General features: G+C 46.1%; 1 protein-coding gene across 2 annotated transcripts in view; it reads right to left on the reverse strand.

Annotated features, from left to right (window-relative positions):
* Positions 1-25,963, reverse strand: part of LOC119385985 (hemicentin-2) — a 398,197-nt gene that overhangs the window by 109,447 nt on the left and 262,787 nt on the right. For both annotated transcript variants that reach the window (XM_049413520.1, XM_037653341.2), the window contains exon 4: positions 17,510-17,719. In XM_049413520.1, the coding sequence (XP_049269477.1) occupies positions 17,510-17,719 (210 nt within the window). The remainder of the gene's footprint in view (positions 1-17,509; positions 17,720-25,963) is intronic.

A 25,963-nucleotide genomic window follows, 5' to 3' on the forward strand; every position in this document is an offset into this window, starting at 1 on the left:
TGATCGTAGCATAGACAGACGAACGATGCTTTAAAAGGCCCCTAAACAACCTCTTAAAATATAAAGAACGAGAGCGTTATTCTCTCCTGGCGGTTTCCCGTCTTTTAAGCACAATTCGTGACACCAGCAGTCTGTTCACGTGACGTCAAGAGAAAATAAGCTCTCGATTGGTTCGTAAAAGTAACAGTTTCGCCTCAAGGCGAAGCAATGAATGCGATAACAAGAAAAGCGGCCCGTGATGGACGCGCTGATATAACGCTCGCCATTAATTACCTGAAGGATCTGCGTTTTGTGGCGCAGTGGTTAGCGCCACGCTCCGCGGAGCGAGAGGTCGCTGGTTCGATTCCGCGCTTCAGAAGCATTTTTCTGAATTTTCTTTGGACTTTTATATATACATATATGTACACTGTCGTCCTTTATGAAAGGGAACACGCGAGCGCGCGGCCTGAGCTCTGCTGCGGCTGCCTACAGTGCCATCAACCGACAGCGAAAGAAAGCGCACCCACTTTTGGCGTCATCTATTGGCCAACAAAATAACGAGTCATGGCCGGTGGACAAGCGCTGCTAGACTACGCTCCCGCTTCGGTCGCGCAGCGGGCGATGCCGCCAAAAGCGGACGTGCTTTCTTCAGCTCTCGGTTGATGGTGCTGTACGCAGCTGCCGCAGCGCGCAGGCCGTGCGCTCGCGTGTTCCCTTTCATGAAGGACGACAGTGTACATACTTATACATATACGGTGCATGACGGCGGTGACGGCGACGGCAAAAACCAGCCGAGACTGTTCATATAATTTCTATCGCAATAATACGACGAATATCGGTCGCGAATTGCCTCCTACCCTCCTCTGCCATGCAGTCGCGCGCACATCTTGCATTTTCTCGCATGACTATCGTGAGCGATCAACTGATTTCACTTCGTTTTGTGAGTTTTCGACTGCGCAAGCTGAGATAACAGCACGTGGCCGAAAAGCGTGGAATCATGGTATTCCCAACGCTTAGTTCTGATGTTGTCCACGTGTTTTATGGGAAAAAAAATAAATAATAAGAGGCGACGAGGAGATAACACTTGTAGGAAGGGTAGTGAAGGCGAGAGAGAAACCACTCTCTCGGCTTTCAGCTCGAAGCTGTTCAGGGGCCCCTATGGTAACTAACATGCGCAAGACAGGACACGGCACAAACGAAGGTTAGACATGCGACGAGCACTATCAGTCCTTGTAGAAGCGCACTTGATGTTTCTACTTCGGCAGCTGAGAAAGTTCGATCTAAATTTAGTAAACTGAGCTCCTGTTCTAGTCACTGCCTACGTGTGGTGTGTCTTGCAGAGGCTAGCAGCACTAGTGCGCTGCAGCTTTGAACCGAACAGGCAGCGCCACCGGACGGCCGCGGCGGAAAACTTGGGATTGTCGCTTGTTGCTCCCGTGCCCGCAGTCACGGCAGAAACGCATGGCTCCTCGCCGAAAGGACGTAAAAACGTCGCAGTAGTCCGGTACTTTTTCGTACTTCTGCGTGCATGGCTGGCACAACAGCTGTAGGAACACCGTTCGGAAGCAACTAGCTTTAAAATTCTGCGGGTTACCTCATAAGTCGGACGAAAATGAAAGGCAACTCTACGGCATCTGTGCGGAGCTGCGTAAACAACACCTCGAATTCCGTCCATAAGTCCCCACTCTCGTGCCTTTTTTTTTCGCCTTTTATTATTTATTTAAATGTATACACAAGCTTACAAGGTCACAAAGAAATAGGAAGATAGCAGGCTAACAACGGCCACCTAGAGGGGCAATGTGCCTGTCTGCGTCTTCTGCCCTCACGCGTGATTTCTTGCCAGCTAGAGCGGCGAGCAGGCGTAGCCAGTGCGGAATCAGACACAAATTTGCCGCGTCCTCCTCGTTGGGAACGAAAACAGTTCGGTATGGCTCAGCACACGTAGAGCACTGAAAAATCAAAAGCTCACCTCCACTCGTACGTCGTAGTCCACGGTTTTCGATTGCACTCTGCATTTCCCAATAATGTCGGAAGATTCCATCGCGCACATCAATTCTTCTTTCAGACTGCACACTGACCACTCGCGTGTAACCTCGTACCAAGCGACCAAGAACTCCTCTTGAAACGCACGTTATTGCAATTTCAATCCTACGGAAACCGCAGAACAACACACGATCGCCGCTCCTTGCCCTCACGTTCACGCGCGGGCTGGCGGCGATGCGCTTCCCTAGCAGACGACAACCAGTGACGAGCTGATGGGCGCTTGCACTGCCTTGCAGTCTCACTGTCTGTAAAGTGTGTGTGCGCGTTGTGACTCGTGAGCGTGTTGGTGTGTGTGTGTGGGGGGGGGGGGGGGGAGGGTAGTCTACTGTTCTCCGCGTGGTGCCCAAGAGACGGAAAAGAACTTGTTTCGGGCGCAAGCAGCTGGGTTTGTCCGCTTGCGGCCTGAATGTCCAACGGGACGGAATGTACAACGAGACTGAATTGGACATTCAGTCTCGTTGTGCATTCCGTCTCGTTGGACATTCAGGCTCTGAATCATTTCAGACTGGTGTCGCCACCCGCATTTTCTTTTCGCACGTTACCTCGCTTACCAAGCGTCTTCTCGCGGTATAAGAGTGGTGTTTTCGGTATTGTGAAATTGTAATTCATTAATATGACAAAAATTTTCTCTTTAGTGCCCCTTTAAGATGCAGCCAGCGAAACGCTTCCATATCAAGTTTTTCGAGAACTCGCAGGTAAGTGCGAAAAAAATTTTCAACTTATCGAAATTCTCTTGTACACCCGAGCCCGTGGAAACCCGTTGGACACCTGTCGGCAGTGCGTGCAAAGCTGCGTAATTAATTTTGCCAGAGGTGATGTGCTTCCGCTTTCATAAAATAAGAAGCGCTAGCAAAGCACGGGAATACTTTGCAATGCATGACGGAGGGTGCTTTCTGTACATCGACGAGATCTCGACAAGAATGCATTAACGTATACCTCACACAAGAAAGACGAGCCACAAACAAACGCTCTCCAAGCCAGTGTGCCTCTGCACAAACAACAACTCGGGAACCACAAGGGCTGGAGGTGAAGGGGGGGGAGGGGGCGCCTGCACGCCCCTGAAGGAGTTGGAGGCATCATTACTCGCGCAAGCCAAAACACTTGCGCATGCTAGCGAGCCGAAACAGGTCGTTACTGCTCATGGAAGCGTGGAGGGGCCAAGCAACAGAAAGCCTAAACAACAATAGTCGAGCGAGCAAGCAGGGTTCCCACAGACAAAGGCAAAACCATAGGAGCAACCCTGAACAGGACTGGGTACGTAAACACATCCACACAATCTAAGCGATATCCGTCTCAACAGCTCCGGGAATTAAAAAGGGAGCCCGAACAAACGACAAAAGATGAGACAAAAAAAACAGTGGGTGCGCTCCTCGGAGAAATCCAAATCCATTAAGACGTCGTCTCTTCTTCTGTTCTGGCCAGTGGTGTTCCCTTCTTCACTCATTGCCACGTTCTCATTACCCTGTCATTTGTTCTTTTTGCTTCGCTCCTTTTCTGCTCATGTCTCCTTCCAGTCGACGCTCGACTCATCTCTTGCCTTACTTTTGTTCTTCATGTTTTTCTCTTTTGATTGTCAGGAAAGGCATACAACTTTGTCTCGCACTTTGTTACCGTTATTTTTTTATTTTGAGTGCGCGATACCAGAAAGCGGCTGCGCGGGCCGCGCAGTTTAGCCCGCTCCTCGTATTCGCCTCGAAGCGCACGCCGCACCCACACCGAAAGATGGACGACGCGCTGGCTGCAGTAGTTCAGGCCTAACGATACATTAGCGGGCGCCGCCGTCTCTTGTGAAGGAAAAAGGTTGGCCCGGGAGTAGGCGGGCTCATACAGACACACACGCAAAAAAAGAGGGGAGGGAGGCAAGAAAGTGAGAACAATTTAGGAAGCCAGATATCCCTCCATCGCCCACCCACCCCCTCATTTCCCTCGTCCTCTAGGGAGAAAAGCTTCCGCACGCTGCAAGATCGCCAAGGGGGAAAAGTTCCAGAAGCGGGTAAAGACACACAACGTCCAATGGTCCCCTTTTCTTTTCCCTTCAGGACGGCTTGAAGCGCTAGTTTAATGACCGGGGCAGCATGAATCTCAAATGCAGCCGGGCCTCGGTGGCGTCGTTTCGTTGGACTTGGAGAAGGGAGCCACTCGCTCGCTCGGCGGGGCGACGAAAAGTTGGCGGAGAGAATTAACCCGGGAGCGAAAATGTGCTTAAGATGGCCGGAAAGAAGCGGGGGAGATGACGGGGGACACGGCAACGGCGGTGAGGGCCGTGCGAATCCGAGACGAAGATAAAGACGTAGCCGACGGTGTGAGCTTTGAAAAACCGCAAGCATATACTGTACGACAGCCCCCAAGTGTAAGCAAAAAAAGAAAAATCGAAAGCGGTTGTGTGTGTCGAATTGCTTTCTCTTCTGCTTAGCTTTCTTTCTTGAGTTCCGTCCTGAAGCTCCAGCCTTCGAGTTTACTTTACTGAGTATTTCGCTGGGTTCTTTTATTTGTGATTACGAGTAGTTTTCTTCTTTGGATAACGGTGCATACTGGCTCTGAGCGAATGTGTTTCTAATTAACCCTAATTGCCTTTCGAAAGAGCTCTGAGTTTGGCCAGACAATGACGATGTCCAGGGCGCGAGGGTAAACAAAGGAGGTAGGCTGAGCGAAGAAAAATAACCTCATCGCGAATTGCAAATCGGTCGAAGGAAACGGATTCCTGTATGCCTACTTTGTATTTCAGCGCCTCTTCTTAAAGGTTCAGCATTGTGCGTTCGCAGTTAATCACCAGGAATTCTGTTCTGCTTCAGTCTTTTTCCTAAATTCATGTCGCGTGACCATATGTCTGCAGGCAAACGGCGTTTTAAAGAAGCCGGTTATGTAGCTTTACACAAGCGCCGAAGCTTCATCCAAATTTTCGCTCATACCGACTTTATAGAGCACGGTACTCCAATTGCTTTTGCAGTTTTGTTAAGTGGGCGTGCTACTGTTACTGCGGGACGTTAGCGCCACATATTTGGAAAGATACACCGTCGGGTCACTCTTTCAACGAGTACGTACTCTCTAAGAAAAAAAAGAAAGGTGTCCTTGGACTCTTTTTTTGCTACACATGCGAGTCTCACATCAATAACTCTCTTTAGAGAGTCACGTTGGCTCTCTTTAGGAGAGTTGTGGGATGTACAACTCTCTTTTTGAAAAGACACGCTAACTGCCTTTTGGAAAGTCGTGCGTCCCACGGCTCTCCGAAGGAGAGTCAACGTGACTCTCTAAAGAGAGTTATTGATGTGAGAGTCACATGTGTAGTAAACAAGAGTCAAGGACACCTTTTTTCTTAGAGTGTAGAATGATGCTTTAGCTCTATTAATATATATACTTCAATTAAAAGCCACGGCATCCTGCTCCCTATAGCACATTGCTGAAAGAAAACTGTTAAAAAATTATCATCCGTATGCTTTGAAAAAGTATGCGCGAACGTCCATTTACTAAACTACGCAATTTTTCGTCTAAGATTGACACTTGTCACCTTGCACTGTGATGCCATTTTTGCGTTCCTTCAGCACAATACAAGACAATGGCATTAAGACCCGAAAGAATGGAGATACACAAGAAGCCTAACTAGAACAAAATATCTTTTCAGCCCTATTGAATAGGAGGAGAGAGAAATATTCAAAAATATATGTATAGAACAACAAATATAAAAACAGAAACAACAAAACTGTATATAAGATTGGAGATAAACGGTCATTTTAAAATGGAGGTTTTTATATCTTTTTCACGATTTTTCATTCGTGTGAATTGCGTCACTGGGTTGAAAACAAGCGTCGTATGAGTGTATAAGTGCCTGAGAGTAACGCTACTGTACAAGAAGCGCCAATTAAATGCTACTTCGACGCCCCAACGGTGTCCTAGTCACAAGTTTGAAACAAATGCGTGTTAGCCTGGCAAAAACTGTTTGTTCGGAAAACGCCAATAATCGTCTGGGAGTAAGACTTTTTTTTTGCATCCTGTTCACACAATTCCACCTTTCTGAAACAACACGTGCATAAGCTTGCTGGAACACACCCAACTACATATCCAAAAAAATACCGCTGGCCACATGACAACAAATAGAAGGACAACCCAATACAACAGTAGCGATGTTGTCCGCTTTTACTTAGTAGTCTAGCAAATTTTGTCTCTTTCTGTTATTTTCAGAAGATATAGGCTTGATAAAAAATTCCAACCTAATCCTGTATTACGTTGACGCGCATGCGCGGACACGTTCGCATCTCCAAGCGCAAGGCGGAATGGCAACACATCGTTTGGACGAATACGAAAATATCGACAACAGACGCAGAAGATATAAAACCGTTCCTTTTTTTTCTAGCGTAATTAAAATAAATGCTAGTTTCAGGAAAATATAACTCATTACCATACGCTTGGGATGAAAAGCTTACGACAAAAGAGTTTCGCATAAATTATTCCAGTAAAGAGTAGCAACCCTAATCATATTATGCAAGTGGGACCATTGCGCCAAACCATCGCGTATATCATACATTAAATTCCGCGCTGTCTCTCCAACCAGTTTCACGGAAATGAAAAGACTCGACAAACGCACGAAATACAATTAAGGCAAAAAGAAAAACATCACAATCGTAGGCTAACCATGGAGGGACTCATTATAATAAGAAGCATCCAAGATTAAAAAGAACTACAATGCCTTGCATAGAGCGCAGCAATTTTTTCGGTATGAAAAAACACAAAAAGCTCAGGCTGGCGAGTGTAGGTTAGTCACTATGCAGTATTGCTTTACGCCATCCAACGTGCGTATACGTACAGACTGCTCGAGCTTGTGCCATAAGCGGAGGAAACACAAAAGTATCAGTCGTGTGGCTGCAAGGAAAAAGTTAAAGGAGGAAAAAAGGACAACAACCAGGAAGTTATTCCATTCGCGTATAGGATGCGCGTGGAGGAGACCAACACGGAACCGCCCTGGACAATACAACAACTGTCATATTCGGAACCGAATAACTGCGAGCTCGCTCCGCAGGCCAGCTATACTTTATATATGAGAGTCCACAAAGGGGTATATGAAATATCAACAATTCAAAAGGTTCGCCGGATAGTTGCATGGGAATTTTCGGTATGTCTGGGAGACACGCTGGCGGAAAATGCTTCGAATGAGAAAATAGGAGAGCAGCGCCGGACGCTGAGGGAAAGGAACAAGCGAGAAAAAGAGATATGCCAACAGAATACGTTCAATTTATTATAGCGAAATACAAACTATTTCTCTTTCTCACTCTATCTTTGTACGTGTCACTCCCTGTTTTTCTTGTTTTTTTGTTTGTTTGTTTTTTTTTGTTTGTTTGTTTTTTTGCCGTCTTCATCATTTTACATGGAAGATGGCTAGCTCGGAAGTAGCAGAAAAGAAGGGTATTCAAAGCAGCAAGGCCAGGCAAGAGCGACGTCTCCGATAGGCGAAAAAAGAAAGAAAGAAAGAAATACTGAAGACGCTACTCGGGACCCTTTGTGTGATTCGCATAGTCCGTCAAGAAGCAGAACTCGGCACGCCTAATACTTCTAGATATATACACGAATATATATTTTTTTTCACTTTCTTTTCTTCTTCTTCTTTACTAGCTCATCTAAACCAGGCAGACAAGATTCTCTCGCTCCATTTGTGAGAAGCAAGCAGCGACGAAGAATAAGCGAAAGTACGGGTTGGGCAACAGAGAAACGAGGAGGAATGAAACGCAAGGAAAAATGTGTGGAAGTCATGAACAAAAAAAAGATGCAAGTGTAACGAAAGCACAACGACGAAATACCTTAAAGTTCGATCCGCTGAGCAAGGAACAAAGAGGTGTCAGAAAACGAAAAATAAAGAAAAAAGACTTTTGGGCATGTTGCCAGGTCCCTCACGCCGACCTTTCGTTCTCAATGCCGCGATGAAGAAAGCTACGCTGAGGCATCCACCGGCCCGGCCAAACTTCCAGTGTTATTCGTAGTATAAGACCTTACCCGGCATAAGCATTCGCTATCCATTTCTTTCTTTTTTGTTGCGTCTTTATCTTGCTAGGGCAATATAAGTAGCCCATTTCTTGTCGAGAAAATGGGGCGTCTGCCTTTATGCGACGGGAAATTCTCACGCTGAATACTGAGTAGCAATTTATGTGCGCGTCTATCTCACCGTATCATGCGCGATAGACGTACGCACGCATCTACGCGTAACGGTCCGCAGTGTCTCGATAACGGTTACGTGCAGAAGAGCGTACGCACCGGAAGAAGCTCTATGTCAAGTTGAACTTTCGCGATACGCTTCCGCCTGTCTACGGTGTAGCTGCGTCCGTCAGCGAAGTTGGCGTGAAATACCCGACGCGATGTCTCGCTGAACATGTTCTTCCGCGCCTGGCGCGGGTTCGACTGTCTGCGCCAGCGGACCCCATGACGGCGGCCGAACGCAAGAAAGTACTTAGTACCGTGCAGTACATTAGTAGGAGAGACACAACCTAAGGACACCAATACACAACGAGGTGAAGGAAGGTGTAGGGCACATTATTTGTAGTCTTTAACTGCAGCGCAGTAATTATGATACAAATGTAAATAACTCAAAGTAGACGAAAAGCCAACTTGCCGCCGATAGGGAGCGAACCTACAACCTTCGGATAACGCGCGTCCGATGCTCTATAGCAGGTAAGGTTTCGCACTACTAAGCTCGAGGGACATAGATTCAGTTCCCGGCAGCAAGAAACGCAAGAACACCCTTGTATTTCTACTGCCTGTGTCACCTAAAGGCTGCCGTTTTTTTTGCTGAATTTCATATCACTGAAGAACAAAGGAACATAACCAGGATATATATATGAAAGCGCGCGTCTGTTTTGCGTACATCCACGTACGCACCCGAACTTCTTGCCACTCGTCACTTCCGGTTTGCGCCCAACGCGCGAGTGAAAGCATTTGGCGAGAACAATGGAAACGCATAAGCACGAACTCAGACGGCGATGGGAAAAAGTTATACACTATACTGCAGCGGCCGCTGGAGATATGAAGCTACGCTTCCTCTCTTTCTTGGCATCCGTTCTCCTTGCGCAGACACCAACAGTCTCGGTTCCTCTTCGCAGCACCAAGAAGCGTTCCAGCTACAGAGAGCGCGGCGCATGCGCGCCCGAGGGACGAACCCTCGCTTCTAGGCGGGCGACTGCGGGGATAGTAGAGTCTTTTAGCAAGTTACGGAAATACGGTACGCAAATACGGTAAGGCAGTACGGTACGGCCCCTCCTTCCCCGGTCGTTGAGCGGCCAAAGCACAGCGAGCGGGAAAGGAGGAACGCTACCGTACTGCCTTACCGTATTTGCGTACCGCATTTCCGTAACTCGCTAAAAGACTCTAATAACGCTTACAATAATGCGGAATGACGCGCCCGCTGCCTCCGACAAACGCGAATGACGTCGGGCGAGAGAGGCGTGCCATAAATAGAGGCACACTAGAATGAGCTTCTTCCAAGGCTTATATGTACAGGCAGTGAGGAGGCAAAGGAAAATAAGGAGTGGAGTATGCATAAGCAAATGCCTCCCCTCCCCCCCCCCTTCAAAAAAAGTAAAAAGGCGAGCAGGAAACTAAGGGAGAAGGAAGGTTTTCGAGTGGGACTATATTGTGGACGAAGGAAAGAAGAGAACCGTCTGCAGACACGCGGCGAAAAAATATAGCTGCATCTATAAAGACGTAGATATGGATAATAAAGCTGTAAAGAAATGACGTAAGAAGAATATGTACTGAAGTGTGCGTTCTCCACAACTGGCGAAAACCAAACAGAAAAGGGGGGATAAAAGAAGAAAGCGGCGAAGAAGTTTTTTAGAGAGGGTGGATGTCAACGAGAGAAAGAGATAGCTGGTTTCCGGGAACATACAGCCGCATAATAGGATGCAAGCAAAAGGAGACATGCAGAAATACGCTATAGAAAGAGGGGGGGGGGGGGTTAAAAGGGATGGCCGCAAAATGCGTGGAGACGAGGAGCGCGTTTTGTGAATACCAAACGAAAGAGGTCAAACCCCTCGCGACTGGTGCTCTTCGCGGCGACGACCAGCGGCGTCTCGGCCGTCAGTCGAACGAGTATAGCATCAATCTCGAAGCGTATAATGGGAACACTGACGTGAATACGTTCGCTTCCCATCTCGCGGTGTCTGCTATCGGCTTCGCCGCAAGACGCGCGTGACTCTGTCACTGATCTCTGTTTACCAACAGCGTCCGTGAGCCGCACGGCCAGTCGTACTTCGCTCGTTTATATTCGTCGAAACTCTGCCTGGTTTTCCTTTCTTTCATCGCTCTTATTTTTCCTGTTTTGTTGCCTTATCCGCACGCTTCGGCTTTGGTGTTTTCCTGCACCGTTCACACAGGTATAGTACCAAGTTAGGCTCGGTCGCGGTTTTCATGCGACGACCGTGCTTTACAGACGGCACGATGCACGCTTGTGCTGGTATAGGTTTGCACATACGGGGCTCCTGACACTGCAAATGCGAAACGAAAACAGACCTTGCCTTTCGTTTTAAGTTTACGTGCTACCGTTTTCTGCGCGTGCCGCCTACAGGGCGACGATACGCCGCAGTCATAAGAGGGTGCGCATTCGCTGGGTACGACACGCGATTTCCGTCACTTAACGTGGGTACCCCAAGAGGATTACGTGTGACGCATGCGCAGTGGAGACGAACGCTAACGCAAAGGTTTGCGTACCCTATTCTAAAGCTGCCCAATAACCCAAATAGCCCTCGATAAAAACATTTCTGAGCGCGGCGCTAAATAAGTCCTGGAGTTTCTGCGCACAGTGCTGGTACTACTCGGGCAAATCCTTCTGCCCATTGCGAAGCTTCCGAATACTTCAAGTGGACTCATTTTTCAGGTGGTATCCTTTTGGTTGGGAAGTCACAATAGCGAGCCTCCGACAGATACGCACGAGATTTGACTCGAGCGTGTACCTTTTCCTTCTATGCGTCGGGTTAACCTCCCTGCTTTTCCTTACTTCTTTCTTTCTCTCTCTCTTAAATTTTTCTTCAATCTTACTTGGGCGGCCGCGAAAGGATCTCTTCGGACGTTCTGAGCTGGAGTAACCTTTACACGATCAGATACCTGGATTGGGGATCGCCAGAACACGACAGAGGACGCTCCCCGAGTGCTTCATTTGCAACATCGTATGCTAGATGTACGTGTGCGAGAGCGACTCACTGATGAAACGAACGAATGAATTCTGAATTATTCTGCTACTTCTCATTATTATTGCTACCACTGTGAACTTATAACACCACAAATAGATAAGAAAGAAGCAATATAGCAAACAGTATACCTTATAAGAGCAAGCTAATTAAGTATTGATTGTAATTTAACTACGCAGCAAAGTAATTAATGCATGTGTTTGCAAAAGCAGTTTCCGTCGGCCTCTTCGGCTGTTGCCTTTCTCTCAGAAGAGGACATGATTGCCAGAGAAAACAGCAGAGAACGTCTTGCATTCTCATAGTGCCTGGGACTTCGTTAAAGGATGTATAAGCGAGCATTCATGTTATTCGCAACGACATCATGCTTCGCAATGGCGTACTTGAACATTCGCCATACTATGTCTACTAATACGTATTAGACAGGGGCGTAGCCAAGGAGGGGGTTGGGGGGGTTCAACCCCCCCCCCCCCGAAATTTTTCAATTTTGCTTGGGTATATATACACGCACACATACAAACGCACGCACGAACATACATAATGTAAGGTTGAACCCCCCCCCCCCCCCCGAAAAAAATTTCTGGCTACGCCCCTGGTATTAGAGACGATAACATAAACACCCGAGAAGGTATTAGACAGTTATAGTTTAGCGTTAGCGTGATAGCGGGGGTTAAGGGAATAGCGTTACCGTGCCGCAAACGTTGGTTGCGGAAAGCGTGTTTTAGTTTAGCGGGATAGCGTTTACGTGCCCAAGCCGGGACGGTGGCGCCACCTAGCGAAGGCTGAATGCGTTAAAAAAAGTGAAAAGAACAAAACCGAGAATGCTTGCCTGTATCCCCGCACGCAGCAATATTACTCCTTTTTTTTTAGTGAAAATAAAAGCAAATAAATATGAACTAAGCACCAAAAGCGAAAATTTTCATGTTGCAGACTTGTTTACACCGATCTTCTAGATAGGCCTAGGGACGTTCGAAATGGGAAGCGATCTCAAAAACTACGCTAAGTTATCCGTAATACCGTGTCGTCGAAGCTGCCTGAAGGCAAGCGAAGCAATTTCGCACAGTCGTTTGCTACGAAAGAAGTGGATCCGTCCACATCAACGCTAAATTCAGTTCGACGCGGGGGTCGAAAACCGCCGCCATGTTTTACGTACACTACGTTAACCACGCAAACACGCTAACGCTAAATCTGAAAAATAGCGTGCGTACGGTAAACGCTACGGGTCACGTACGGTACTGCGCATGTGCATTTCGGTCCCGCTATTCCGGTAAGCCCGCTATTCCGTTAAGCCCGCTAAACTATAACTGTCTATTGTTCGGTAGCTTCCTCGGCGGTGACAAACACTCTGCCTCGCCTCCCGTGTAAGTAGATTTCAATGTCTCGAGCTTTCTTCGTCCTCTTTAGAGAACGCGTGCCTGGCTTCCTTGAATGCAAGGATACAAACAGTAAAGGAACATCGCTCTTCCTTTTTTTCACCAGGGCCATAGATCCTATATAATTTCGCCGCGAGCGAGGTCTGCAAAGTCTATATTGACACGGTTCTTTTTACTGCCGTAATAGCGTACGTACTACTTGCCTCACACAACGCGCTAGGCTCTTAGCATCGCACAAGCTTTGTGAATACGTATCACATCCAAGCTGCAGTCGACAGGGTGGCGTACAGATAGCTTTTCGTACTGTTTGTGTCATATGCTGATGCAATTTATAAAGAAGCCTTAGAAATATTTCACCATCTTCAATATTTAGACTTCAGCGCACCGCTCTTTCTTCAGGTTACCTGATCAAAGGACCCATTCAGGCGATACGTGCCCGCTTAGCTTAATGAGACACAGCTGGTAGTAACTAGTGTACATCTATATTCAAGACAGCCACGGGCATAACCAACTCTGCCGCCCGGAATCGAAGAGATAAACAAAAATGTAGCGTTCAGCGCTCCCCTGGACCAACGAGACAGGACGTCGGTAAGAGCTATTAGTCACAGACAAGTAATTCTCTTTGTAACGATGCAGAACGGTGATCAGCTACAAATGAGGCCGGCAAAAAAATATACGAAGCAATGAAAGAAGCGATAAAAAGTTAAAAAGAGGCAGTACAGCGGGCCAAAGCAATTAAATTGTTGCAAGAACCGACTACGCAATACTGAACAAAAGATAACAGGTGAAAAAAAAGTTATACCTCAGGTAGCGCTAGAGCTCATTAGAGAATTGCGTCAATATGGTTACTTTCGAAGAACCGCTTGGGCATCGATTGTACGACACGTCGCAAGCGCGACAGCTGGGTAACAGTATGTTTTTGTGCTTTTACCGGCTCGTTTCAGATAAGGATAGGCTACAGCTTTATCCATTGCAACGGCAGACAGAAATAGTGGCCACCACAGCGCGACACTGTGCCTCTGCTCTCTTTTGAAAAGTTGACCCCTCCTCTACCAACACGTCTGATGAGTCAGGAGTGGCGAAAACAGGCTCTTGCGACATTCGTATCTGGTGCGGGCTGTAGCCGGACTAAGGGTAATCTCTGGAAGTCGGGTCGCACTGGGCTAATGACGCGGACAGCTTGGCGCCGCGCCAGTTGGCAAAGTAGACCGCGCCATTAAGCGCCCGTTAAAGCTTCGACCCACTCGTATCATCGGATATAAGGGAGGAGAATGGTGGAGCGCCCGAGCAGAGCACGCCCGCATCAGTGAGTCTTGCACGTTATTAACAGTGAGATGACGTCAGGTTGACGAGGACTCTTTGATGTGGACCCGATCTCAACGATAACTAGTTCTCTGTCTTGAAGACAGGTAGAATCATTTAACCTAAACGAGACAAGCTAAGTTTGTCTCATCGACGCAAGGCCTCTGTGGCCATATACGGTGCTTCGGACTGGACAACTTGAAAAGTTGCGCTTTAATGATCAGCATGCAACGTTGAATGATAATCATATACCAACTATTGCCCGCAATGGTGGTACAGTGGTTACAGTGCTCGACTGGTGATCTGAAGGTCGCGGGTTCAATCCCGGCCGCGGCGGTCGCATTTCGATGGAGTCGAAATGATAGAGGCCAGTTTGCTGTGCGATGGCAGTACACGTTAAAGAACACAAGATGGTCAAAATTTCCGTAGCCCTGCGCTACGGTGTGCCTCATAATTATATCCTGGTTTTGACACGTAGAACCCCGGACGTTATCATACACCTGCTACATCTGCAAGTCGTATACCTTGATGCCACGAGAGCACTGAAATGCGATATTCGACTGCATGGACCCCTGAGTGTCTGAGCTCGTGCTTTCAGTAATTTATGCCATTGGGTAAACTTAAAAACAGAAAGAAACTTAAAAGCCGGTAAAGCTCGTGCTATGAGGAATAAGCCAAACGCGAACACAAAAAGGAAGCATTAAGCAAAGAAGGACTGTAACATTAGCGATAACAAAAATTAACGTTGCGTTTGCAGAAAGTAGGATTGGCGTATCTGGGGACAACCACGACCAGTCTTTATTCACATTTGAGTTAGGAGAGAATAAAGTTGGAATCGCACATTTTCTGTCAAAAATATGTAGATTCCAAAGAAAGCTAAGCACAGTTTAGGGCCTTTTAGTAATTGGTGTGGATACAAAGTAGAAACAATTTGCATGAAATCGGAAGCAAAGCTTAAACAGGATGTTTAGCATGTGTTTAACCTAGTTGGCTACGACTTGTGTCACCGAGAAGTTCCTTCGGACCCCTTACTGACGATGATGCCGCGCGGCTCACGTGTAGATGACGTTGCTGTAGAAAGGTAGCGCGAAGTTTCGCTGCCATAAAAAAAGAAAAAGGAACTTCTTATCAACCACTCTGCGCTAAGTGATGCGCTTCTACGATTTCGTCAGGGCATGGGAAGCTTCCGGAGGTTCGTTTCCGTTGCGTAAAGTGCATCGTTGAGAGAAGCCGTTTCTGCTGTCAGGAAGTGTGCAACATTAAGCCATTAAGCTGTCTGACGGCGTGAAGTTGACGCAAGAACATCGATCGGAAGTGCCATTTCCTCATTGCTTCCTTGTTTACTGCTACGAGTGTTTCGCGTTTTGGGATGGGACAAGGTGGAGAGCAAGATGCGATGCCTTCGGCTGCTGGCGATGGACCTTTATCGATGCTAGAACGGTTCGGGTGGTCAGAGACTGGCTTTTCGGCAAGCTCTGTCTTGCACAGATGTACACTTGAAGACGCAAGCAAAGATGAAAGCTTCCAAGTGCGTCAGCAATATATTTAACGCAGCAGAAAATGCGGAGTGTGCTACGGTTGACGGGAGTGTAGTTGTGTGAAGGTAACTTGCAAGGTTATATCGAGGTCTTGGTGTTTCAGTTGTGATGACTGCTTATCAGGGTTAAACATAAAGAACGTTCTCGGCTGTCTGTCTAACAAAAGTCACTTTTTCCCGACAGCCTTTATAGCTCTGCTTGTGTCTAATGTGTTTTCGTAACGGTGAGAACCAAGTTTTGGGAAAATGCATGGCGTTTTCAGTTTAATTATGACGTATGTGCCTTATTTATATTATTTGGAAATAATTACCCAGCAATCGTTACTCGGTTTCTTTTTATTGTGATAGCAATTATATGGACAGTCTCGGCGGGTTTTCGCCGTCGCCGTCGCCGTCATGTCCTTCCGGTATCAAGTCCAAATTGATAATATCCCCCCGCGCATTGTATGTTCTACCACGGGTAAAAGCACGCGAGCGGGGGCGACGAACGCGGCCGAAGCAGAGATCAAACGAGCCGGCACATTTCCGTCGCTCGGAGAGTGCATGCGATAACATCACCCCGCTCGGGAGGCCTGCCGTCGAAGCAGACAGGAAACGCCCCGCCCCTCTTTAACGACCATGAAAAGACGCGAGGTGGGGGGCGGGGGGGATTGTCGGGCGAGCAGCCAATTTGAACTTTGAATCTAAGGGCGTGGTCGCAATCGCTGGCACGCGCGCTATCTCGACAGCCATCACAGCGGGCGACTCGTATACCCTTCTACGTGCTGCGCTCTCAAACCGAAGTGACTATGCGGAGAGCATCTCTCCCTGGAGCGGTCGTATTCTCCTACACCAGCGTTTTGTAGTTACGCGAGATTGGATACAAAACAGTCAGCTGCTAGCCTCACTTTGTGTATCGCTACAATTTGTTGCTATCGCATTCATTGCTTCGCCCTTGCAGAAGGCCACTACTAACCAACGCATAAATTTGGGCTTGTTGGTGATAACTGAACAAAGACATCTTAACAAACGCAGAGCAAGGGACAGACACGCAGAGCGGCCGTCTTTTCTCCGCGTTCCTTCTCGGCGGGAGTTTTGCGCTGCGTTTGTTAAGATGGCATTACTAACGGGACAGAAGAAAATCAACAGGCACAACAAACACGGTGCTGCTTATTTGCCTTTGTCGCCTTTACAACGGGCTTTTGAAAGTTTACTCTGAGTTACACAATACGCCCAGGAGAACTGGGAGTGGTATTCACTTGATGTTTGCTGAAAACTTTTCCGCACGTGTCCCTTTTTTGAATACATGTTTGCAGAGTTCATATTTACGCATCACCAAGACTAGGAAAGACAAGTCAGTGATATCAGTAAATACGTTAAAGAAACGAACAGCAGCTTTGAGCAGACAAATCAGACATCACTTGCTACGTTTTTTTTTCCACTTTCAATCAATTAAAAAAAATACCAAAGCAACTGTAAACCCTCCGCGCATTTCGTGGATAGTCGAACTGCCGTGACACTATGCGATCAGAAGGGTTCTTGCGAAACGTTTATTTATTTTCCGGTGCAGTTATGTAACTTTTATATTTTCTTCTTTCAAACAAACTACATTGTTCAACTCCATCTGTTTCTATAGTGCCATAACAGCATCTCTTATATGTGGCACCGTAAAGCTAATTGAGTCACGCAAAATATCCATGAACATTCCGGTCGTTTGTCTTGAACTCCTGTGTACTCTTTTTAAGGAGCTAGGTATTGAAATGCGAGGAAGACACGGTAAGGATTTCCGGAACATTCTTTCCGCAACAATGATTGCATGCTTGTGCTCCCTCTCTCGGCCTGTATTCTACTGTCTTTCTGGCCTGTTTCTCTAGCCTCTCGCGAAGGGTAGTAAACCGGACATTTGTACTAGTTAACTTCTTTACGTTTCCTTTATCTAATTTCTCTCTCTCTCTCTTTGAATACCTTGAGCAGGTTCGACATTCGTGTCAACCTGAGCAGCCATTGCCGCGGTGCCTTGGGTGACACTGGAATGCTGCTTTTGCGCACAGATGAACGGATGAAGAAGAAAAACCGATCATTTTTAATCCCGTAATCGTATTTACCCCGTAAAAAATGCGGGTAGGTGTTATACTCACGCGTCAGGTCGACGAGCACGGAGGCCTCGAAAGGTCCGCCAATGATGTTGCTGGTCTCGCAGCTAAGCTCCATGAGTAGGTCGTCGCGTGTCAGGGTGTCGATGACGACGGAGCTGCGCACCACGCCGTCGAGGTCGCGCGAGCCCGGGTCCGTCTCGCGCATCAACTCGGCACCGTCGCGTCGCCACGTCACCGTTGGTACCGGTACACCTGCGTGGTAGAGCAACCACAAGGAAGTTCAAGGCGAAGAGTCGTACCGGAAGCAAACCGACAATTATTAACGCGATAGCGTTAGAGAGCTCCTGTCGCATAAATTCCGCCGTCGGTGACGGCACCGTTGGTTGTGACCGAAAAATCGTCCGCGAGCGAAAAACCGAGAAAGAAGCAAATAAAATAAAGAATAAGATTTTCGGTCCCATTGAGGATCGAACCCGGGCCGTTCGTGTGGCAAGCAGGTGTCCTACCACAAAGCCACGACGTTCCTTGCAGCTGCTTCGGAAAAAAACACCACATAAATGCCATGTAGTGGAAGGAGACTCCTTAACGCATTTTGTTCGACAGGTGTCACGACGAAAACGAGCCCATTCGGCGATTTGTAGGCGCATTTGGGAGGCCATCAAACTACGTCGAAAAAGGCCGGGATAGTGCAGCCATCGCCGCTAAAAGCACACACGAACTTTCAAGGAGGAGGAGGAATAAACTTTATTGCTGATAAATGGGAGTGGGAATGGGGGAACCAGACTGGACGGGGGGCTAGATTGCAGCTATAAAAATGGACAACTATGTCCATCTAGCGGAAAAACATATCAAGCCAACGCCGGCTTTCCAGAGGAGGCGTTGATCAAGCAAACAGCAAACGCTAGATAATGTGCTGCCATCTGTGAGGCATTGTGAGACTCTTCATGGCCTCCGAGATGGCAAGCGCGCGGCGTTTATTTTGGAGGCCATGCCACTCTTGCTTTAGATCAAAAAACCTCTATGTACCATTGGCGTGCGCGCGTGCGTGTGTGTCTGTGTGCTTGTGTGTGTAACAATACACATTAATAAGTATGCACTTAGTGGTTGAAGTGCGCACTAGGGGCCGGATTCCGCTATTGCGTTCAACTCTTACAGGCGAAGCTTAAGCGTCCCCCAATTTTTTTTAACCGCTTTGCGGCCAGCTTAATAATAATTTTCCGAACTAAAATTAATAAATATATTTGTGAAGTTCGATGGGACATATGAAATTGGTTAGGAAAGGCAGATTGACAACCGCCCTTTTGTAGCACGAAGCCACGAGGAAATCCATACAGATTTCCAAGAAAGCTTCGTAGTTGCAGAAAAGTTCGTCCTGGTCCGGGAATCGAACCCGGGACCGACGCCTTTCCGGGGCGGTCGCTCTACTAATTGAGCTAACCAGGAAGCTAACAAGTGGCAGTGCGAGGGTGAATTCACTGACAACAGACATATCTTAAATTACGGGGCACCGTATTTGTCTACAAGTATCTTTAACTTAAGATTCTTAACAAGGCGTCAGCGTTCGAAATGACGAACAGTTCTCAAAGCAACCGCGATGTTGTGCAACAAGAAGACATCTGCCCTTTTGTTTAGAGTTATAAGAAGTATGTTGCCATGGAAGCTTCACAATTTTTTTATACAAACGACAATCTTCATATATGATTAACGATCTACGGTAGAGTCATGCAGACTACTTGCTCAAAGCAGGCAAGCCAAAATTAACTCAACAGGAACTAAGGAAGCACAACCAGTGTTTAAGTTCTAATTGCGTGGTACGGAAATTGAAGATGGTGTCGAAGTACCGTCTGAATATTAAATAACGTCGACTATGTCAGCGTAAGAACAAATTATTCTATTCTCAGTTCCCAACCCTTTCGTCCTACACTCACGCACGTACTCATTTCCGTTAAGGAAAATAGGAATTAATTACAGAAGTCTGGTTAGGGGTAGAACGTGTGATCGTTAAGCATATCGGCTTATGCACGAGAAATGAGAAAGAAAAAGAGAGCCGCAGTTTTTATTGCAGATTTAAAATACCAAACAAAAAACGCGGTAATTAAATACGCAGCTGCACGCACAAGGGCGGACACGGTTGCAAACGAGCACTTCTTTATTATTGATACTAATGTGCCCGTCTGGGCCTGGTAAACAGTATCACTTTTCATGTATTTGCTGTTTTTACCATTCATAGCGTGGTTGCAAGCAAATATTTTTATACTGATTATTAGCAGTCATTCAGCAGTCGTTTCGCCCACTTAGGCCAGGCAAAAAGTAGCACCTATCATAAGTTTGTTGCTGTTGCCATTATTCTCTTGTCGAAGTTGTGCCGCAGTGCTTAACAAAATATATGCACCAACTCGCCCAACGTCACACTCTGCTGTACCGCAGTGCCACCCTCTCAGTGTGCTTTCATTCGTTACTTCTCATCGTTAAGAAGAAAAAATTTAGCATCGCTTCCGCTGGAGCGCAATGCTAAAGAGACAGCGGAGCTGATGGGCACCTACGTAGTCTTGGCTGTTGCTGTTCTGCAAAGTTTCGCAAATTTTCTCTTTCTTTTTTTTCCTCTATTTCTTTCTTTTTCTCCCTCGTCTCTATTTTTGTGTGTCTTTTTGTCTCTGTATATTTCTATTTTCTTTTGCTATCTATCTATCTATCTATCTATCTATCTATCTATCTATCTATCTATCTATCTATCTATCTATCTATCTATCTATCTATCTATCTGTCTGTCTGTCTGTCTGTCTGTGTGTCTGTCTATCTATCTATCTATCTATCTATCTATCTATCTATCTATCTATCTATCTATCTATCTATCTATCTATCTATCTGTCTGTCTGTCTGTCTGTCTGTCTGTCTGTCTGTCTGTCTGTCTGTCTGTCTGTCTGTCTATCTATCTATCTATCTATCTATCTATCTATCTATCTATCTATCTATCTATCTATCTATCTATCTATCTATCTCTATCTGTCTGTCTGTCTGTCTGTCTGTCTGTCTGTCTGTCTGTCTGTCTGTCCTGTCTGCTGTCTATCTATCTATCTATCTATCTATCTATCTATCTATCTATCTATCTATCTATCTATCTGTCTGTCTGTCTGTCTGTCTGTCTGTCTGTCTGTCTGCCTATCTATCTATCTATCTATCTATCTATCTATCTATCTATCTATCTATCTATCTATCTATCTATCTATCTATCTATCCTATCTATCTATCTATCTATATCTATCTATCTATCTATCTATATCTATCTGTCTGTCTGTCTGCCTGTCTATCTATCTATCTATCTATCTATCTATCTATCTACTCTATCTATCTATCTATCTATCTATCTATCTATCTATCTATCTATCTATCTATCTATCTATCTATCTATCTATCTATCTATCTGTCTGTCTGTCTGTCTATCTATCTATCTATCTATCTATCTATCTATCTATCTATCTATCTATCTATCTATCTATCTATCTATCTATCTATCTATCTATCTATCTATCTATCTATTTCTCTTTCTTGGTCTTTCTATCTTTCTCTTTCTTCCCTTTCATTTTATCTCTCTCTCTCTCTCTGTATCTCTTGCTTCCTCTTTCTTTCTCGCTCTCTATTTCTTTCTTTCTCTCTCTTTCTCTAATTCTTTCTCTTTCTTCCTGGGGCGCTGAGCCGTGCTTTCTTCAGGGAAGTAGAAAGAGCGCATTTTCTTCTATGACAGTTCTCTCTCTCTCTTTGCTTTAGTCTTCCCGACTCCTTCGTTCTTTTCCCGTCCGCTCTGCGGGCATCCATAGGACCTTTTGTCTCAGTTCACTCCCGCATTCATTTATTCGGTCATTCCGTTTAGGTCCGATACCGCAACAGTACACTTCACAGGGTCATTTCCAAAACCACTGCGTTCGGACGACGTTCTAATGGCTTATCGATGCCTTTCCCCGATCCCGCAGTATCGCTTCTCCGCTTTCCTTATTCACCGTTTCGCACTTTCCTATCCGTTTGTGACACAATATAGCGAGTGCGTAGCCAAACAAACAACAATGTAAAGGACAGCATGGCCGCTGTGTTTACAAACCTACTCGGAATAGAAACAGACCGCAGAAAGCAATTTATCGCGTATCGAGGAATTTTTTTCCGTTCCGAGTGTGCGTTTCAGCGAATCGATGAGGGACCTTCATTTTTTTCATTTACTGCGTTTTGATAAATTGGTTTAAGCGGCCTGCGAATGGCTATACGAATGGCAGGAACAATATATTGCCGTGTGCGTTTCTTCTTTTACTGTTTACTCGATTCCTTTGTAAATGTTTTCTTTTTTTTTCTGTTTACGACACCTGTAGCATGGTCGGGAAGGTTATTTCGCTAGCAAAAGGAAGGGACAGAAATGCCAGAAGGTGTTGGCGACAGCGTAGATTGAATTACGGATGCCGAGGATTGACGGCGAGGCATTTTTTTTTTCCCTTGTGAGCGGTGTCGTACGTTTGATTTCGTCACGTCGAAACAAATAAGCCCCGCAACCGCACATGACCAACCGTGTCCGCGCTGTAACACACACTGCACCGCATTGATTCTGCGTCACATGACAACGTGACTTGCGTTGCCAACAACACTGGACCGCCGTCCGGAAAGGCGTTCCTTGCTCGCACGTCAGCACTGACTTGAGGGTTTTGCAGCGTCTTACAACAGCACTGTAAGCAAAAAAAAAAAATTCTTTTGACTTTCCTTTGTGAGTCCTGATTTGGCATGTATATGAATCTCTTTAAAGAAACACGTGAACTCTCTTTGGAGAGTCGTTAGACCAAAAACAGATTTGACGTGCCTCTTTAAACGAAGTCATATACGTCAACACTCTTCGAAAAGAGTAACACATACGCCTTTTAACAGCGAACCTGTGAAAGATCGAGGTAAAGAAAACAAATCACAGAGATTATTTGACACAGTTTGCAAGACGACATTATTATTATTATTATTATTATTATTATTATTATTATTATTATTATTATTATTATTATTATTATTATTATTATTATTATTATTATTATTATTATTATTATTATTATTATTATTATTTCATACGCATACACATACACAATGATACAGAGAAAATAGGGAGAGTGCAGGCTGACAGCTGCCACCTGGAGGAGCACAACGCCTGCCTACTCTTTCAGGAGGAGGGGAAGAGGTAGCGGAAAGGATAAAAAAAAAGACAAAAAGAGAGGAGAGACAGAAGAAAGCTTCGAAAAGCATTTCGAAGTTTTCCTCCATCTTAAGCACTGCTCTAACTCATCGCTATAAAATTTAGGAAGTAAACGACTAGGGGTTTTTTCCTCCTCCGTACATTTATCAAAATAACATTTAAGCGTGTTTTGTTTGTTATTTATCTTGTTTGTTTAGATGAATTTAGAGTACATATAGTGCTCTAAATTTATCTAAACAAGCAAGCGAAATAAGAAACAAAACACACTTTTGTTAAACTAACTGTTATTTTGAGGAACTTGAGGACGAGGAAACCGCGTTTTCGGTTACTTCCTAAATTTTATAGCCAAGTGTCAGAGCCGTGCCTGTCTGGCGATATTTAGGCCGCGTCGTTTCTTCGCCGCTGCTATGGAAACTAGCTTGTTAGACCATGGCGGCCGCGCACGGCATGTAGTAGGGCGTGGGGCGAGCGGTGCCCGTCACGAAGTTTGTAGATTTCGAGATCAATATACGGAGTGTCTCAGCGGGCTTCACGGGTGGCCTTCCTTCGGAGAATCTTTGCGAGGCGACGCTCTTTTCACCGCACCGCGACGGCAACTTTCTAAGAAATCAAAAGCAGCTGGTTCGGACCGGGCTGTCGTCGATTTCTTAACAAAGCTCCAAGCCGGTTTGCGTACAAGCTGTACTGTACTTTAAGGCAGAATGCGGAGACTTAGATGAGAGCGCTTGATAAATGATGTGTCTTTTAGTCACGTCATGTTCTTGCCTCTATGATCACATGGTTGCGCATAATCGGATAGCTATCAAAATAATTTCGGGTCTTCCGAAGCAATTATAAATTCCCCGCAATGTGTTGTACAGGAATTCAACATTAGTGGCGGATTGCTAAAGTTTCAACTTGAAATATTGCATGGTTTCGTCACAGGAATTGTACTTTTTTTTAAAGTTTGCCTTTAGCTTTGCTTTTAATTTTGTTTGTGTGTGTGTGTGTGTGTGTGTGTGTGTGTGTGTGTGTGTGTGTGTGTGTGTGTGTGTGTGTGTGTGTGTGTGTGTGTGTGTGTGTGTGTGTGTGTGTGTGTGCGTGCGTGCGTGCGCGCTTGCGTGCGTGCGTGCGTGCGTGAGTGAGTGAGTGTGCGCGCACGCTCAGTGGCAGGAGGGGCAGGAAAAAATGCGCTATTTGCTGCGCTCAACAACTTAGACGATATCTCCATAACGGAGCAGAGAGCCTCGGTAGCCTGATCTATACGTAGTTCAGCAGTTAGGGCAACTTTTAAAAACTTCGGGATTGTGCGGAAGACCATGGGGGTTACATCACGTTAGTTCATGGGTAGCTTAGGCGCATATAGCGTTGCGCTGCTAAGTTCAAACGCGCGTGTAAGATTACCGCTAGGGAGTTCGTTTTTTATCGTGAAAACCCATCATAATCAAGAATTGTGGTAGGGGCCTCACGGAGCACCGAGCTTCAACTGCATTCGATTGCGATAATTTAGTGACGTCGCGTAGATGGTCATTCATTTTACATTTCTTATGATTATGTGCCTTTCGCAAAACGTAACAAACAAAAAAATCACCCCTTCCTCCATTTCAAGACAATGCCATCCGTAAAATGGCCGTCACCAGTAATAGATATTTACAACTTACGTCATCGTCAACAAGTCGCACCAATTTACACACACAGAGAGTCCTCGTGCTCCGATTCTCATTGTTTCACCTTTGCACTGTGACACCCCGGTGTTCCTAGGAAACATTTATTGAGGATGCTATCGCCTTACTTGATCTAACTAATAATGCCTCATTACAAATTTCCCGACGTATGCTTCTTGGTTTCTTCCCACCCACTGTCTAACTTGAAACAGCGTAGTTCAAAAACAATACTTTGCTTCATTTATCCATCACACTTGGAACGTAATGCGTGCCGCAATCTCTCGCGTGCAAGACGAAAGCCTGGTGTACGTGATGAGAAATTGAGGACAAGAACTTCAAGTTCTTTCTCTCAGAAGGAATTTCCGGAACACAACAGAAAAGGTCTCAGCACTGGCGCCACCAAATAAGTCTTTCGTTAAATCACTATCACTTCCTCGTCACCTCTTCCTTGAAGTGGGGCGGCCACCGATCGCATTTTTAAAGGCCGCGCGTACGACTAGAAAAATAATAATAAATTGGTGCCAGAAGTGCAAGTTTACTGGACTATGCACTTCGCATTATGGGAAAGAGAGGGGGAAAGAAATATCACCCTCACACTCGGCTGAAAATTTCTGGCGTGCCAACGAATGCTTCGGGTGAGTCGGTGCGTACACGACGACGTTGTTTCGCCGCTTCGGTCTTCCGGTCGCGCGCAAGTGAAAGTGTTCGTGCTCGGCGACAGCGACAATTTGCGACAACTCTCTCGGCAAATGTCATCCCACCTCTTCCCTCGTCGTGGCTGAACCAGGCAGATGGTGTCGAGGCAAAAATAGAAAGAAGAAGAAAAGAAAGTACAGATCACGACATCTTCGGACGGTGAGCCTCATTTCAACGCCGCGCTCGATTTGTGCTCAGCGGAGTGCCCGACTTGCCACCCGCCCCGTCTCACTCCCGAAACCACGAAACCGCGCAGCTCGACAACATTCCGCACGGCGCATAGCGAATGCGAGAAAAATGAGCACTTGCTTCTTTCTTCGCGACGAGACATCGTTGCGTGACCGACTCCCCGGTCGTAAATAAAAGAGGAGGGCGGGCCGGAAAGCACGGGCTACTATTCGAGGCGATCGACATTTCGGGAACTTGCGTTTTACGCACTGGCTAACACCGTTGACGGTTACGCTTGCCATTTTCTCTTCCTCTTTACCCTTTCTCGTTTCACAGTTGCGCAAGCTCGCGTTGCGTCGAGGTAAACGAAAAAGAAAGAATCTTGGTGAGGAAGGAAATGGCTTAGAAGATCGTTTATGCAAGATACAAACTCTTCGCAGCGTTCCTTCTCATAAACTTTCGCGATTGCTTGTTGGTGTAGACATTTAGTCGTTGCAAGTGCGCACCGATTTACAATGTCGCGAATCTGACAACAATTTTTGTATGTATCACGTGTTCTCGCCGTCTTCCACGTTTGCTTAAAATAAAATCTGCTGTCTGACCTTTCCTAAAGACAGTCCTTTCTTCAGTATCCACTCTACAAACGCTTTACCTTCTTATTTTCTTCGCTAAAAAGGCTGAGCATTCATGTATTTCAACTTCACTGAAGAACGAGGACGCGCTGCGCCCTAAATCTCAAAGCAAATGTACTATTAAATAGCAAAAGCGTCCTAATAC

The sequence above is a fragment of the Rhipicephalus sanguineus genome, chromosome 3, assembly GCF_013339695.2.
Source record: "Rhipicephalus sanguineus isolate Rsan-2018 chromosome 3, BIME_Rsan_1.4, whole genome shotgun sequence".
Classification (NCBI taxonomy): domain Eukaryota; kingdom Metazoa; phylum Arthropoda; class Arachnida; order Ixodida; family Ixodidae; genus Rhipicephalus; species Rhipicephalus sanguineus.